The 16,693-nt window shown below is 43.1% G+C and overlaps 1 protein-coding gene across 1 annotated transcript in view; it reads right to left on the reverse strand.

Annotated features, from left to right (window-relative positions):
* Positions 1-2,474: 2,474 nt before the first annotated feature.
* The window catches only part of LOC109875272 (enhancer of polycomb homolog 1-like), a 32,022-nt gene continuing 17,803 nt past the window's right edge, over positions 2,475-16,693 (reverse strand). The window contains 11 exon segments of the mRNA XM_020467559.2: positions 2,475-4,132; positions 4,437-4,773; positions 5,191-5,332; positions 5,576-5,694; positions 11,582-11,946; positions 12,201-12,349; positions 12,551-12,640; positions 13,022-13,186; positions 15,259-15,415; positions 15,777-15,925; positions 16,217-16,423. Coding sequence (XP_020323148.1) covers positions 4,060-4,132; positions 4,437-4,773; positions 5,191-5,332; positions 5,576-5,694; positions 11,582-11,946; positions 12,201-12,349; positions 12,551-12,640; positions 13,022-13,186; positions 15,259-15,415; positions 15,777-15,925; positions 16,217-16,423 — 1,953 coding nt within the window. The 3' untranslated portion in view covers positions 2,475-4,059.

Raw genomic sequence — 16,693 nt, forward strand, 5'->3', positions numbered from 1 at the left:
GATTCTTGGTAACGTGTATGCCTTTTTTGAATGAGAATGATTTTGATGAGTCTGTGCGTGTATGTATAACATTCCAGACAGTGTGGCTAACACAACTGCTTAATTCGAATCGTGTCCCGAAGCGTGTTATACAGCAACGAAGCCGAGGTGTGTGTGGAGTTACTGTGGGGTGTGTGGGATACCAGCTGGCTTGAGAGGGACTGGCTGAGGGAAAGGAGTCTGTAACAGGAACATTCTCTGAGCATTAAGGAGCTGAGACAGAGGCCCTCTTCCTCTGAGATAAAGGACAGAGTTCCCTCTACCAATTCAAAGGGCTTTATTGGCATGGGAAACGTGTATATTGCCAAAGCAAATTAAATAGATAAACAAAAGGGAAATAAACAAATGAACAGTAAACATTACTCAAGTTTCAAAAGAATAGAGCCATTTCAAATGTTATGACGATGTACCGTGTTGTAACAATGTGCAAATAGTTGAAGTACGAAAGGGGAAAATAGATAAATATAATTTGTATTTACAGTGGAGTTTGTGCTTCACTTTTCTTGTGGCAACAGGTCACAAATCTTGCTACTGTGATGGCAAGATGTGACCTATGAGGTGCGTGCCACTGTTATTATTAGGGGGGTACTTATATTTGTCCTGTTAGACAAGTGTGTAATAAGTGTTTCTTGCATATCCCAACTCCTCTTTAGACACCTGCAGTGACTTCTCTTACACTCCATTCATTCCAACAGCAACAATAAGTGGCCAAGGTGCAATACCGTCAACCAACCACAGGATGTCAGTCATGTACCCATGAGTGGAAGAATGTCTCCTGTGAGAGTGGTAATAAAGTTGAAGTCAGATGTTTACATACACTTAGGTTGGAGTCATAAACTTGTTTTTCAACCACTCCACAGATTTCTTGCTAACAAACTATAGTTTTGGAAAGTCGGTTAGGACATCTACTTTGTGCATGACAAGTAATTTTTCTTACAATTGTTTACAGATTATTTCACTTATTCACTGTATTACAATTTCAGGGGGTCAGAAGTTTACATACACTAAGTTGACTGCCTTTTAAACAGCTTGGAAAATTCCAGAAAATGATGTCATGGCTTTAGAAGCTTCTGATAGGCTAATTGACATCATTTGAGTCAATTGGAGGTGTACCTGTGGATGTATTTCAAGGCCTACCTTCAAACTCAGTGCCTCTTTGCCTGACGTCATGGGAAAATCAAAAGAAAATCAGCCAAGACATCAGAAAAATATTGTAGACCTCCACAAGTCTGGTTCATCCTTGGGAGCAATTTCCAAATGCCTGAAGGTACCACATTCATCTGTACAAACAATAGTACGCAAGTATAAACACCATGGGACAACGCAGCCGTCATACCGCTCAGGAAGGAGACGCATTCTGTCTCCTAGAGATGAAAGTACTTTGGTGCGAAAAGTACAAAGCAATCCCAGAACAGCAAAGGACCATGTGAAGATGCTGGAGGAAACAGGTACAAAAGTATCTATATCCACAGTAAAACGAGTCCTATATCGACATAACTTGAAAGGCCACTCAGCAAGGAAGAAGCCACTGCTCCAAAAAGCCAGACTACGGTTTGCAACTGCAGATGGCGACAAAGATTGTACTTTGTTGAAGCAGCTTTGGCAGCAATTACAGCCTAGAGTCTTGAGTATGGCACAAGCTTGGTACACCTGTATTTGGGGAGTTTCTCAAATTCTTCTCTGCAGATCCTCTCAAACTCTGTCAGGTTGGATGAGGAGCGTCGCTGCACAGCTATCGGTTTCCGGGCCACTCAAAGACATTCAGAGACTTGTCCTAAAGCCACTCCTGCGTTGCCTTGGCTGTGTGCTTAGGGTCCTTGTCCTGTTGGAAGGTGAACATTCACCACAGTCTGAGGTCCTGAACAGGTTATCAAGGAGCTCTCTACTACATCTCTACATCTTTCCCTCAATCCTGACTAGTCTCCCAGTCCCTGCCACTGAAAAAAAGCCAAACTAAAATCTTATCAGAAGCATTTTGGGTAGTTCTCACAGCTGTCTTTTGCCTACACCCAGTCAAAAGGATGTTATTTAGACATTTTGCACAGAAAATATTTCCAGTTTTTGTTATTGCGCCGCGAAATAACTTTACCGGTCAACTATTTTGAAGCATTAATTCTATTGATTTATGAGAATGCATGTATACAATTATAGACAAGTTGACAAAACAAATAGCCTACCAAAATGTTGGAAAACATAAGCAGAAACATCTAAACCAGACTAAAAGAAATATACTACATCCTATAAAAAAATTTACTTTTTAAAACACTACGCTGTCTTTGACTGAAGCCTACAAAGCATTCTCTATATTATCGGGTTAGGGTTGGGCCTCAGATTTTCACATATAGCCGGGCGGTTATGGATGGGTTATAAGCAACAAAGACACATCCAGCCCAAAGTGGGAGGTTTAAAAAATATATATACTTAGGTCACCAAAGTTCCAGAGCATGTCTTTAATTGATACCCAGAAATGATTTGATATGGAGATAACTGCTGCATTACTAGGGGAAATATGCCATTTAACAGACCCTTTTACACAAAGCCACTTAGTCAAGCGTGCATACATTTTTACGTATGGGTGGCCCCAGGAATTGTCATGTTCTACCAACAGCTAGAGGACCAGATAAGCATCAAGGGTTAACTTCACCCTACTCTTTCCCACTCTACTATGACCACAACATGGAACAATGGGACGAGACAACAACAAAAAAAGATACATGCTGGTCCAAACACATAATGCCCTGGGTTTTATTTTTTTGTGAGAAGATAATTTTTCATTTTGTGGATAAAAAATAAATTTAAAAAATGGATCAATTATGCCATTGGAATGGGCATTCATATTGGTGGTACAACAACAACTAACTAGTAGCCTTGTTTAGTACCGTACTCTTCACAGAAGAGAGCTCGTATTTCCAAAGGAAGGCACCCGATACTTGTGGTTCATCTTGGCCTCGCAGCGTTCTGGAGAATTATTATCCTAAAAGCAATGAAATCTGCCTTTTTATACATGTTTTCCTCTTATGTATAAACCGGAATGATACATGTAATCAAGATGTTACTTACATTCCTCTACCCGATCGCATTTCATCAACAAGTAACAAAATAATGAAGTCTTTCAACGAGGAACATACAATCATCAGAAACGGAAGGGGGATACAAAAATAATTGAGGAAGGGGTCTTTAAAAAAAAAGAAAAGAAAAAGGTACTGATGTGAAAACAAACCGGAGCCCTAAATCATATAAAAGCAGCATTCATGGAAACAAATAGTGTTTAGTTAAGCAGCAGTGACTTCTAGGAACAGACTTCATTCCCATTGTGTTACTTTGTCTCATGAACAATTTAAAATGGAAGATCTTAAGTGATTACCCTGACTGACAAACCCATGCCTTAAATCCACACCCACCAACTCTGTATGAATGCATGTCACCATTTGTTTCCACATGATACAATGAACAAATACAGAGAAGTTCATAGCTACCTAAACCCAGACTACAGCACAGGAACCAATGAGGGTACAGTGGGGACAAAAAAAATAAACAAACCTAACAAAAACAAACAAACTGTAAACACGGCACAATAAATAGATAAAACAGCAGGTTCCACACCATGCACTGACGTGATGACACTGTTGTACAACTCACACCCACCTCACACTCGAACCAGCTGCAGTTTGTCTTTTTACATATATATATATTTTTTTAATCCCAAGTGCAAAACATCAAATGAACAATTTCCGTATTCAAGTAACATTATATACAAGGGGGTATTACAAATATCTGGTACTGTACAAATAATTGCCATATTCATAATTACAGATGTTGATATTTCTTATCAACAGTAACAAATAGGAAATGAAAAAAGTACGAGACGACCATTGCAATTAAGTCCCGACCGTCACCATGGAGACAGCGTTGTATGCTGTGTGCGCATTCCACTACCCCTTCCTTGCATTGACAACTCTACGATGCACAGCACCTAAATGAGTTCCCGGGTGAGCCCACAGTCCAGTCCGTGTTCCGAGGTCACGTGACCTCCATAGCCACTGTGTTGTCCAAAATGCTGTTTAGTGCTGGCTTTTCTTGATCCTGATTTTCCCTGGAGGCAAGTGGAGAGAATATGTACAAATCAATCAGACACTGTTCAGTAATACCTACATTAATATTGACTCAGACGGACTCAGGTAATGTTCCTGAATCAGCGGTTTAAGCTACGGTTGTCTGAACACTGTGTAATGGTCCATTTCTATACACTTAATCTGTGTCCCAAATGGACCCTATTCCCTATATAGTACTACTTCAGACAACAGCCCCATCAGAGCCCTGGTGAATAGTGCACTATAAAAAGGGAGTAGGGTGCCATTTGGAAAAACAGACTCATCCTGTTCCTCCCCCTCTCTCACCTTGGCACCAGGTCCATTGACGGGGTGTTTGTGGAGACCTTAGGCATTTGACAGTTAGCGGTGGCAGCCAACTTTAAGGCAGATGACGACACGGCAACGGGAGCGTGGCTTAGCGTCCGGGGTATGTGGCGCTTGGTGAGGAGTCCCCCGGGGGAGGACATGCTCAGACGGAGGTTGTTGTTGTTCCCCATCAGGACCTGAGTGGTGGTGCCGTTGTTGCTGTTGGTGCTGGGCAACAGGAAGGGGAAGGAGGGGGTAGTGGTGGTCAGAGGGGTGGAGGTGGGGGCTGCAGGCGACGGGGATGCTGTGCTAGTGAGGTGAAAGCCCTTGTAGACACCTGTAGGAAGGGAAGACAGAAAACAAAATCACCTCATGTGCATGGTCCTAGCAGAAGCTATACAAGCAGTTTCTCCTTTGATCAGTTCCAACCTTTTACGTTTGCTTCTGTGAAAGCCCTGCATTTAATTCAAAACGCACTTGCACATCAGAGGTTACTTGTTGCAGGTGCGTGGGAATAATTTGATGATATCTGGAGAGGAAAACTTGCACACTGCGCTTAGCAGATTCACTTGTGTTTATTTAGCTTGTATACCGCGCCTCATGGCCTTTGTCAGAGCGTTCAAAGTTCTATGTGCAATTTTCTCTTCTCTTTGATGCTCTGCTTTAAAAAAAAGTGTATTTATTTAACCTGCTAAGGCATTACCCTTTTACAATAACCACCTGACCACAACAAATGCTTGGGTGCAGTGTTAACCTGAGGGTGGAAGGACCCCGTTGACCCCGCTGCCCGGTCCATCCTCATCCTTGGTCTTCAAGGCCAGAAGCTGGTCTGTGGTCACCAGGGCAGAGGCAGCAAACTGGGCACAGGCACAATCTAACGTCTTGGACACCAAAACCTGGTAGAGGAGGAGAACAACGTATTAACACCATGCTGAAAAGACAAACAGATGGACAGAGCGAGAGAGGTCATGGGGCTATATCAAACATCTCAGAGGAGGAGTGCTGATCTAGGACCAGGTCTCTCCTATCCATTGAATCTTATTCATTTTGATCTAAAAAGGCAAAACGAATCCTGGATCAGCGCTCGTATTCTGAGCCACTGAGAATACCAGCCCAGGTCAGAGAGCGGGCTAACTAACCTGCGTGCTGTTGGTAGTGGTGGTGGTGGCTTGCAGTTGCTGTTGGATCTGCTCCAGCTGCTGTTTCTGCATCAAGGCCAGCTGCTCCTGATGCTGCTGGTATTGTTGGGCGGTAAAAGCTGCAGGGGAGACAGAGAGGAGAACAGGTCACACACAGACCGGTCACATCAATTTGGGATGCAACCCAAAATGCCACCCAATTAGGTAAGTATTCAAACCCTTTGGGTTTTTCCCTATTTTGTTATAGCACAGCCTTATTCAAAATTCATTAAATTTGCCCCCCCTCCCATAATGACAAAGCAAAAACAGTATATTTTATTTTAGCAAATGTATTAAAAAAAATGAAATATCAGATTTACATAACTATTCAGACCCTTCACGCAGTAATTTGTTTAAGCACCTTTGTCAGTGATTACAGCCTCAAGTCTTCTTGGGTATGATGCTACAAGCTTGGCACATCTGTATTTGGGGAGTTTCTCCCATTCTACTCTGCAGATCCTCTCAAGCTCAGTCAGGTTGGGTGGGGATCCACACTGCACAGCTATTTTCAGGTCTCTCCAGAGATGTTCAAATCAGGTTCAAGTCCGGGCTCTGGCTGGACATTCAGAGACTTTTATCCCAAAGCCACTCCTGAGTTGTCTTGGCTGTGTGCTTAGAGTTGTTGTCTTGCTGGACGGTGAACCTTCGCCCCAGTCTGAGGTCTGGGGCAGGTTTATATCGAGGATCTGGGGGGGCTTTACTTGGCTCATCGCGCTCTAAAGACTCCTTGTGACGGCACCTGCAGGCTAACCTCGGGCATCAGGTAAATGGTGTTTCCTCTGACACATTGGTGTGGCTGGCTTCTGGGTTAAGTGGGCGGGTATTAAGAAGCGCGGTTTGGCGGGTCATGTTTCAGAGCTCGCATGACTCGACCTTCGCCTCCCGAGCCCGTTGGGTTGCAGCAATGAGACGAGATTTAAATTGGGGACAAGGGGGTAAAAAATAAAACAAATGGGAGGCCACTGTGTTCTTGGAGACCTTGAATGCTGCTGAAATGTTTTGGTAACCTTCCCCAGATCTGTTCCTCGAAACATTCCTTTAACCTCATGGCTTGATTTTTGCTCTGACATGCACTGTCAACTGTGGGACCTAAAAACCTGTTTTCGCTTTGTCATTATGGGGTATTGATGAGGACATTTTATTTAATACATTTTAGAGTAAGGCTGTAATGTAACAAAATGTGGAGAAAGTCAAGGGGTCTGAATACTTTCCCAAGGCATTTAGAGCACTATTTTTTTTAGAACCAAGGCCTATCTATGGCACTACAGGGCTCAACATTTTACGCTCGTCCTCTTGCCGGACAAAAACAATATTAGATTATATATATATATTCTAATAAATGTTTCATAATTTAAAAAGCCTACGTGCATATTGGCTACAGCCGCATGTCTAAACTGATGCTGACAGGAGGGAGCAGCAAGAAAATGGAGCCAAACTTTAATGGGACTTTTAATTACATAAACATAGGCTAACGCCAGTCATGTTTGACAGATATAATGAAGGATAATTAACATTGACGTCGAAAGCCGGGGTGGGCAATTCCAGTCTTCCAGGGCCTGATTGGGGTCACAGTTTTGCCTCAGCTAACACACCTGACTCCAATAACCACCTGATCATGATCTTCAGTTTAGAATGCAATTTGATTAATCAGCCGTGTTTGCTAAGGATGGAGAAAAAGTGTGACAACCAAATCAGGCCCTTGAAGACTGGAGTTGCCCACCCCTGGTCTGAAAGGCTTGATTCTGTTGACATATGGGGCCCGGTGAGTTCAGACCAAAATGGTCACAAGACCGTAGAGTGAAGGACAATGCCTATTGCGCAACGCACATTAACCACCTTGAATCTGAGCGCAGGCAAGCATTCTGAAACGATTTAACCATAAACTTAATTGTTTAAAACAGCAATGTTTTATATAATTTTATGAAGCATGTCTTTGCTTGTTTCAAAGTAGCCTAAATAAGACTACAGAAATGTTGAGGGAATTTTAAAAATAATTAAAGCCATTTAAACCAAAATGCCTCATGCTCCTAGTTATATTAGTAACCCATGCTGGTTGATGCAACTTTAGATCTCTCAATTTCTAAACAGATGACTTCATCGGTCACATGATCATGCTCACGCGTGCTGTGCGCTTTTGAGAACGGCGTTTTCCCACTATTGCATTTTGGACAATTCACACGTATCCTATAGCCATGTGTGTATTGATGAGCTTATAATATGAAGAAATAAAACAATCAACATTTTAAGCTAAACTCTCTGATCTGTTGCGTCAGCCTCAATGCTTTTGCAAAAAACAGAAATGTATGTGTGCAGTGGTTGTATTAATTTTGGATCCGTCGTCCCAGTCTGTTTAACCATAGAAATATTTATCGGTCCAGGGACGACGGGACGCCCTTAAATTCGAGCCCTGGAGGGGGCATAAAAAGTATTTGGTAGTACTTGTAATGTTGCAATATTCCTAGAAGTCTTGGAGAAGCTTGAAAAAAGGGAAATGTTTTATTTTGAGACTGGCTTGAATAAGCAAAGAAGAGTGTTTTCTACATTTCTTGTAAAAAAGATAATGCATTTTATTTTGTAAAGTGGCATCCTTGTATCATACAATGAGCTTTTGGACAAGTAACATTTTTTATTTTAAAATCTGTCCTACTTGTCCCAAGTGGCTAAAGGTTAATGCCCTGCATTATAAGGAATAGGGATGCAGCCTGTGGGGGACGTAATAGCCAGGAGTGTTAAGGGACTAGGGGGAAGGGTAGAAGACAGAGCCTGGCTGAATGTCCATCTTGTGGCTTTTAACGCTCACTGAGGCCCCGAGCGGAGATAGACTTGCTGCTGACCAGAGCTGTGTGTGTGTTCTGCCCTCTCAGCACTGACCCTATCCGCCGAGGGGTTAAGATCAGGAGGCCAACCAAGCCCCACAAACACCACATTTCCCTATAGAGAATAAAGTATTTGATTATTCAACCACACAGTACCATAAAAATCAGTCCATCTTTAAAACCAAAGCCATCCAATATCAACAAATCTCTTCCCAATCACTCAACTGACATGTAATGAAAATTCTGGAAGAAATCAATAGGCTGACATTTCAGAGGGTTTTTTAGATTAAAATGGGGCTTAGGCTGACAGAATATTTTAGAGGCCCTCCTGTTGGCCACAGGAGCAAATTTCCTGCAATTCCACACATTTTGCCACCTGGCGAAAATACAATTTTACAATTTTAAAGCTAATTTCCTGCAATTCCACACATTTTGCCACCTGGCGAAAATACCATTTTACAATTTTAAAGCTAATGTCCTGCAATTCTACACATTTTGCCATGGCTTATGCCATTCAGTGACTCAAACATAACAAAACCCATGACAAAAATACGCCTGAATGTATTATTTGTGGAACTTTCGATTCTCCTTGACTGTTTAGCTTTTATTTTGGTGATTGTTAATTCTCAAAGATGATCTTATATATATATATATATATATATATATATTTTTTAGAAATGTATTACAACAAAAAACTTTTCGTCATTTAACTTTGCACGTTTTGGGGGGTTTGGACATAGGTGGCCCGAAAAAAACCTCTGACTGAGATCACTGTGAGCGGTGACATCAAGCCAACAAAGGGTTACATTTGTATGCTTGTGAAATGGTATTACTCTGAAAACAGTTTGACAATTGGGGAACTCATTCACACTGATGCCCCAAGACAATAGTAGAAAGGACAATTGCTGCGTCCCAAGCGAAACCTTAATCACTTTATAGTGACCAAGGCCTATATCGGGAATCGGGTGCCACTTGGTACGCAGACGATACTTTATATTCAGAGCAGCGTCCCCTCCACGTCTGTCCACCCACAGAATATATTTATCACATACATTTTTAATTGACTGTTGCTGGCCAGGGGGAAAGGCAACGCCACATGAATTCTAAACATTACAGCCATTCAAAATGTCACACTCATGAAGAAAGGAATTGATCACATTGTCCCCACCTCAAAAGGAACAAGAAAATGTTTTATTTCCCTTGTGGTCAACTAAGTTAAGGTCCCAAATGTCCCCCTTTTCCCTATATAGTGCCCTATGTTTGACTAGACCTTATGGGTCCTAGTGCATTATATAGGGAATAGGGTGCCATTTGGGAAGTGCCCTTAAATTCAACCCACACACGGACAGCAGCACAAAAGCAGGGGTGGCTGGGAGAGAGAATTGATCTAACACAATGATTTCCCAATGACCTTTCTCAAACACCTACCAAAGTAAAGGTTTGCTTTTTTTTATATAGCTCCTGCTCGCTAGACAAACCATGATTCAGTGCCTTTCATCTGGGATGTGGAATGTATGTGTGTGGTAGAGGTCGACCGATTTGGATTTTTCAACGCCGATACCGATTATTGGAGGACAAAAAAAAGCCGATATATATACACACACACATTTTTGTAAAAATGACAATTGCAACAATACTGAATGAACAATGAACACTTATTTTAACATAATATAATACATAAATAAAATCAATTTAGTCTCAAATAACATGAATGATGAATGTTGGGGAAAAAACAAGTTTCTATATGCAGGAAATCCTATTTAATAATGGGCATGGTAAGAATTGACTACCAAAGTGCGAGTCATAATTCCCATGACACCTAGAAAAATCTGAAAAGCGGTTCCTTCATTCATTTATTCTATAGGATATTTTTTTGATTCACTTAAAATAAGGTCTGTGTTTTGTGTAGGCTTACACCACCTTGCCAATTTTATAACTGTGTAGATATCCATAGGACACGGTAACTCTGATCAATATTGGCTAAATATAAGCAAAGATTTAAAAAATTGTAGAGCGGATTTGTGAAAATATGTTGACAAACATTACCTTATCCTAGTGAGATTTACACGGGTGTCAAAACGCCGAGGTGGTTTAAGCCTGCACCCTAACCTGCACGAAACACAGACCTTATTTGAAGTAGATCTCTGTGGAAGACATGAACGGTAAAATAACAAGGAACCCCTTTCAAGTTCAGCCGCAAGTTATTACAGGAATTATAACGCGTCGACTATTTCTCTCTAAACCATATACCTTTGACTATTACGAGCCTGCTGCTGCCTACCACCCCTCAGTCAGACTGCTCTATCAAATCATAGACTTAACTATAATAAACACACAGAAATACGAGCCTTAGTTTCTGGATTTGACCTATCACCTCGAAAACAAAACGTTTATTCCGTTCCGTATTTTATGTAACGGGTGGCATCCATGAGTCTAAATATTCCTGTTACATTGTACAACCGTCAATGTTATGTCATAATTACGTAAAATTCGGGCAAATTAGTTCACTAAGAGCCAGGCAGCCCAAACTGTTGCATATACCCTGACACTGCGTGCAATGAACGAAAGAGCTGACAATTTCCGCTGGTTAATATTGCCTGCTAACCTGGATTTCTTTTAGCTAAATATGCAGGTTTAAAAATATATACTTGTGTATTGATTTTAAGAAAGGCTTATTTATGGTTAAGTATATAATTGGAGCAACGACAGTCGTTGATTGTTTTTTTTTATAAGATAAGTTTAATGCTAGCTAGCAACTTACCTTGGCTTACTGCATTCGCGTAACAGGTAGTCTCCTCGTGGTGTGCAATGTAATCAGGTGGTTAGAGCATTGGACTAGTTAACTGTAAACGTGCAAGATTGGATCCCCCGAGTGGACAAGGTAAAACTCTGTCGTTCTGCCCTAAACGAGGCAGAACATTCCAGGCCGTCATTGAAAATAAGAATGTGTTCTTAACTGACTTGCCTAGTTAAATAAAAACTTTAAAAAATAAATAGGCAAAATCTGCGCTCAAAAATACCGATTTCCGATTGGTATGAAAACTTGAAATCGGCCCTAATTAATCGGCCATTCCGATTAATCGGTCGACCTCTAGTGTGTTTGTCTATGGTACGGTGTGTGTGAGTGAGAATAACCCCGGGCTCTACTCACCAGCTGTGGGGGCCGGGGGGCCAGCTCCTCTCAGGGGGCCAGTGGTGCCAGCCAGGGTAGAGGTGATGCGACTCAGGCCCCTGCCCAGCCTCCTGAACAAGGGGTCTGTGACCACGTTGTCCTCGTCGTGTAGTGATAGTGTCCGGGGCCTAAAGTGCCTCCATCGGCTCGACTTAATGTTCAACAGTATCTGACTGAGGTCTGCAGAAGAGGATGAATAAGAAGAGGTTCTGTCCGAGGTATTTGTTTGTGAGGTACTAGCAAACTTGTCTGTGACTGGAGAGTGGGGAGGCAGGTCAAGCATTTCCGAGTCCAGCCCATGAAATACATTGTCAAAGTCTGTGTGCGCCCTGTCCAGCAAAACCCTGGGGGAAAGAGGAGGGGGAACAGTGTTTAGTCATTCTGTTAGCCACGCAATTCATTCATGCTATTGGTCCCAGAAAACTAGAATTTTATTCTCATGGGTGGTCAGTACTAGCATCCATAGCTCGGTCTATGAATTGGAGGCTAGTTGCATTGCTCCTGCCCCATTACTCAGCTTTTTACTAAAATATTGGCAGGGGTGGACTGCTTGGATGTTTGAATCCCAGATTGCCCCTTTAACTCTGAAGTAACCTACCTTCCCCCTCGTCCCAGGCGTCGTCGCGCCATGCCCAGGCAGCGTGGTGGCACGGTGAGGGTGGTGAGGCAGTAGCGGTAACGAGTGTCTCCCAGGCCGCCCTCTGACGGACTGACCCACGGCCAGCTGCCCCCGTGGTCCAACTGAGACTGGGGACAAACAAGAGCAGCCATTAGACATGACAGGAGTTATGAAACATGGCCAGACAGTATGCCACTGGGACTATATGGGAATGTGTGTGCTCACTTCGGCTGTGTTTCTGTTTTGAAGTACGTTGTATTGTAATTGATTGATTGTGCATTTTGTAAAAATGTTCAATAAAGTTACTGTATGGAGTCGTCTATACTCACGGCATAATATTGACAGCCTGCTTTCCTCCGGAAGGCAAAAGAACCGTCTGGGTCGTTCTCCTCCTCAGCTTCTGAGGAACCTGAGTGCATCTAGAGAGGAGTAAAGGGAGAGAGACCAGTCAGTCACAGGTCACCAACAGGCTGCCATTTTTATGATTAACAGATTTCCACCACAGATGTCCAAGGCCCAATCCTAAAGCGACCCCAAAGCCCTTGTGGAGATCTGAGAAGGTTTGTAAGGTGAAAATAATCATAGCCATAGCGCCACCATCCTCTTTGATGGGCTAAGTCAGGGTTTCCCGAACTCTGTCCTCGGGACCCCACGGGGTGGAAGTTCTGTTCAAATAATCATCCAGCTTTGATAATTTGAATCAGCTGTGTAGTGTTGCTTATACCAATCAAATCCTCTCAGATATCTAATTGCCTCGGGGTCCATTTGGGAGACAGCCCAAGTCAAAGAGCTCTGCCTACCTGGGAGTGCAGCTCGTCGTCTGAGCTGGGGAAGTCATACTGGTGGACGTCCTTAGCATTGAACACAGAGGGACCAGAGTGGTGGAGGGCAGCAGCTGACAGGGGTAAGACTTTAGGCTTCTTCTCATACTTCCTCTTCTGCCTGACGACCTCGGTCTTCTCCGGCTAGAAAGGAGATAAGGACCCAGACACATTTTGTCACTCACTTGCAGTCTAATATTTCAGGAGAATATCTTCAAGAGATTGGCCCGTATTCACCAAGTATATCCGAGTAGAGCTGCTGATCTAGGATCATTCATTGGGCTCTGAAAGGCCAAACTGATCCTAGCTCTAGCAGTCTGCAGTAGAAGGCGGAAGTAGCATTGCCTTTAAATTGTTTAACTCAAATTAAATATGTTTATATAGCCCTTCGTACATCAGCTGATATCTCAAAGTGCTGTACAGAAACCCAGCCTAAAACCCCAAACAGCAAGCAATGCAGGTGTAGAAGCACAGTGGCTAGGAAAAACTCCCTAGAAAGGCCAAAACCTAGAGAGGAACCAGGCTATGAGGGGTGGCCAGTCCTCTTCTGGCTGTGCCGGGTGGAGATTATAACAGAACATGGCCAAGATGTTCAAATGTTCATAAATGACCAGCATGGTCAAATAATAATAATCACAGTAGTTGTCGAGGGTGCAGCAAGTCAGCACCTCAGGAGTAAATGTCAGTTGGCTTTTCATAGCCGAACATTAAAAGTATCTCTACCAATACTGCTGTCTTTTAACTTGGGTTTAACGTGGGTCAAACGTTTTGGGTAGCCTTCCACAAGCGTACCACAATAAGTTGGGTGAATTTTGGCCCATTCCTCCTGACAGAGCTGGTGTAACTGAGTCAGGGTTGTAGGCCTCCTTGCTCGCACATGCTTTTTCAGTTCTGCCCACAAATGTTCTATAGGATTGAGGTCAGGGCTTTGTGATGGCCACTCCAATACCTTGACTTTGTTTTTAAGCCATCTTGTCACAACTGTGGCCAACTTGCCACAAGAAAACGATTTTCCCATGATGTCAAGCAGAGGCATGGAGTTTGCTAACCATGTGTATGTGACAAATAAAATTTGATTTGGAAGTATGCTTGGGGTAATTGTCCATTTGGAAGACTCGTTTGCGACCAAGCTTTAACTTCCTGACTGATGTCTTGAGATGTTGCTTCAATATATCCACATACTTTCCCTACCCCATGATGCCATCTATTTTGTGAAGTGCACCAGTCACCCCTGCAGCAAAGCACCCCCACAACATAATGCTGCCACCCCCATGCTTCACGGTTGGGATGGTGTTCTTTGGCTTATAAGCCTCCCCCTTTTCCCTCCAAACATAACGATGGTCATTATGGCCATACAATTCTACAATTCAATAGTACGATCTTTGTCCCCATGTGCAGTTGCAAACTGTAGTCTGGCTTTTTTATTGCGGTTTTGGAGCCGTGGCTTCTTCCTTGCTGAGCGGCCTTTCAGATTATGTCGATATTGGACTCGTTTTACTGTGGATATAGATACTTTTGTACCCGTTTCCTCCAGCATCTTCACATGGTCCTTTGCTGTTGTTCTGGGATTGATATGCACTTTTCGCACCAACGTACGTTCATCTCTAGGAGACAGAACGCGTCTCCTTCCTGAGCGGTATGACGGCTGTGTGGTCCCATGGCGTTTATACTTGCGTACTATTATTTGTACAGATGAGGCGTTTGGAAATTGATCCCAAAGACGAACCAGAGTTGTGGAGGTCTACAATATTTTTTCTGAAGTCTTGGATGATTTATTTAGATTTTCCATGATGTCAAGCACAGAGGCACAGAGTTTGGAGGTAGGCCTTGAAATACATCCACAGGTACACCAATTGACTCAGATCATGTAATTTAGGCTTCTAAAGCCATGACATCATTTTCTGGAATTTTCCAAGCTGTTTAAAGGCACAGTCAACTTAGTTTATGTACACTTCTGACCCACTGGAATTGTGATACAGTGAATTATAAGTTAAATAACCTAAACAATTGTTGGAAAAATGACTTGTGTCACGCACAAAGTAGATGTCCTAACCGGCTTGTCAAAACTATAGTTTGTTAACAAGACATTTGTAGAGTGGTAAAAAACAAGATTTAATGACTCCAACCTAAGTGTATGTAAACTTCCGACTTCAACTGTATATGAATATGGGCCATTGAGGTCACCCTCTTGCTCTGTTGCTATCTCCCTCTCTCACCTTGGACTTGTAGTCCTTGAGGTCCATGTGGTCCTGATGTCTGTACTGGTTGCTGTTGGTCAGCGGCACCAGAGGGATAATATGGGCAGGCTTGTCCAGTGCACGCTGGGCCAGCACTTCAGCCATGATCTCACCACCAAAGTCGGACATGCCATTCCTGGAGGGGCAATGGTCAAAGTCAAGATATAATCAAGCATTTGAAAAACAACTGGATCTCAAGCAAACCGTCAGCCACCATCAAAACCCGATTTAAAACATTGTTTAGGAACTAAATGATCGAAGGCTAACTCTCTTAAATGGATCAGAACCATTCCTATACAGTAGTACCAGAGATCCTATAGGTCTAATTGATGGTTGGCTAGCTAGCTAACAAAACACATCTACAAACGCATTGTTTTATACAATACTCTACCATAATTTGATCAGTTTCTAGAATTGAAAGCTTTCCTGACCAAGATGGCTGGCATCCTAGCAACATGCCTTTAAAAACAACCTGTGTCTCTCTGAGTAGTACCCACCTCTTCTCTACGATCTCCAGGGTGAGGTGCAGCAGCTCTCTCTTGCTCTTCTCCCTCCTCTTGATCATCTCCAGGATGGTGACGGCTCGGCTCAGGTCCCTCCGCAGCTTCAGCATTTTCTCATAACCAGCCTCCTCGTTCTTACGGTTCTGAGGTGGGCAATTTCACCATTAAATTGACAGTCACCTGCTGTCAACAACCTAGCGTAGGCCTCTATTTAGTTGAAATGGAAATGTGTAGGGGTATTGGTACATACCACACACTTGGGGCCAGTTTCCTGGACACAGATAAAGCCTAGTCCTGAACTAAAAAGCATGCTCCATGGGAATTTCCATTGACCGAGACTAGGCTTTATCCGTGTCCGGGAAACAGGCCCTTAGTGTTTACCTGAGTTGGGTCAACTAGCCCCTATATGCCCTGGTCTAGAGGTGGGATCCTACCTTTCTGGTCTGCATCTTCTCCGTCCTCCTGCGGAAGGCCACGTAGGGGTCTGAGGTGCTGGATCCGTCCCTCTTCTCCTGCTTCACAGTGGGGTGCAGCGTGCCGTGCTTGTTGTTTTTCCTCTTCCTGGTCCAGTAGTCAAACACCTCCTTGATCAGCTCGTCATCCTCCTTCAGCAGCAGCTTGGCCTCCTGCAGGCTCACCGCCTGACAGGGGGAAGAGGGGAGGGAGGGTCACATTTTGGAAGAGGCAGGGTCACTGTCATGACTTAACCCAAAGATTCCCAGGACTCTAGACGCTATTAACTTAAAATGACAACGACTAGGTTCCAGTTTAACAACGTTTACTTCACCGTATTTCCACAGTACATGGTTGCCATTGCAATCAGGCCAGGTCCATCAACACCGAGACTACCGCGCAGGCATACTAATAACATAGCACCGTAATAACAGAAATAGAGAGACACTTAAAACATG

Source organism: Oncorhynchus kisutch, linkage group LG30, assembly GCF_002021735.2.
Source record: "Oncorhynchus kisutch isolate 150728-3 linkage group LG30, Okis_V2, whole genome shotgun sequence".
Classification (NCBI taxonomy): Eukaryota; Metazoa; Chordata; class Actinopteri; order Salmoniformes; family Salmonidae; genus Oncorhynchus; species Oncorhynchus kisutch.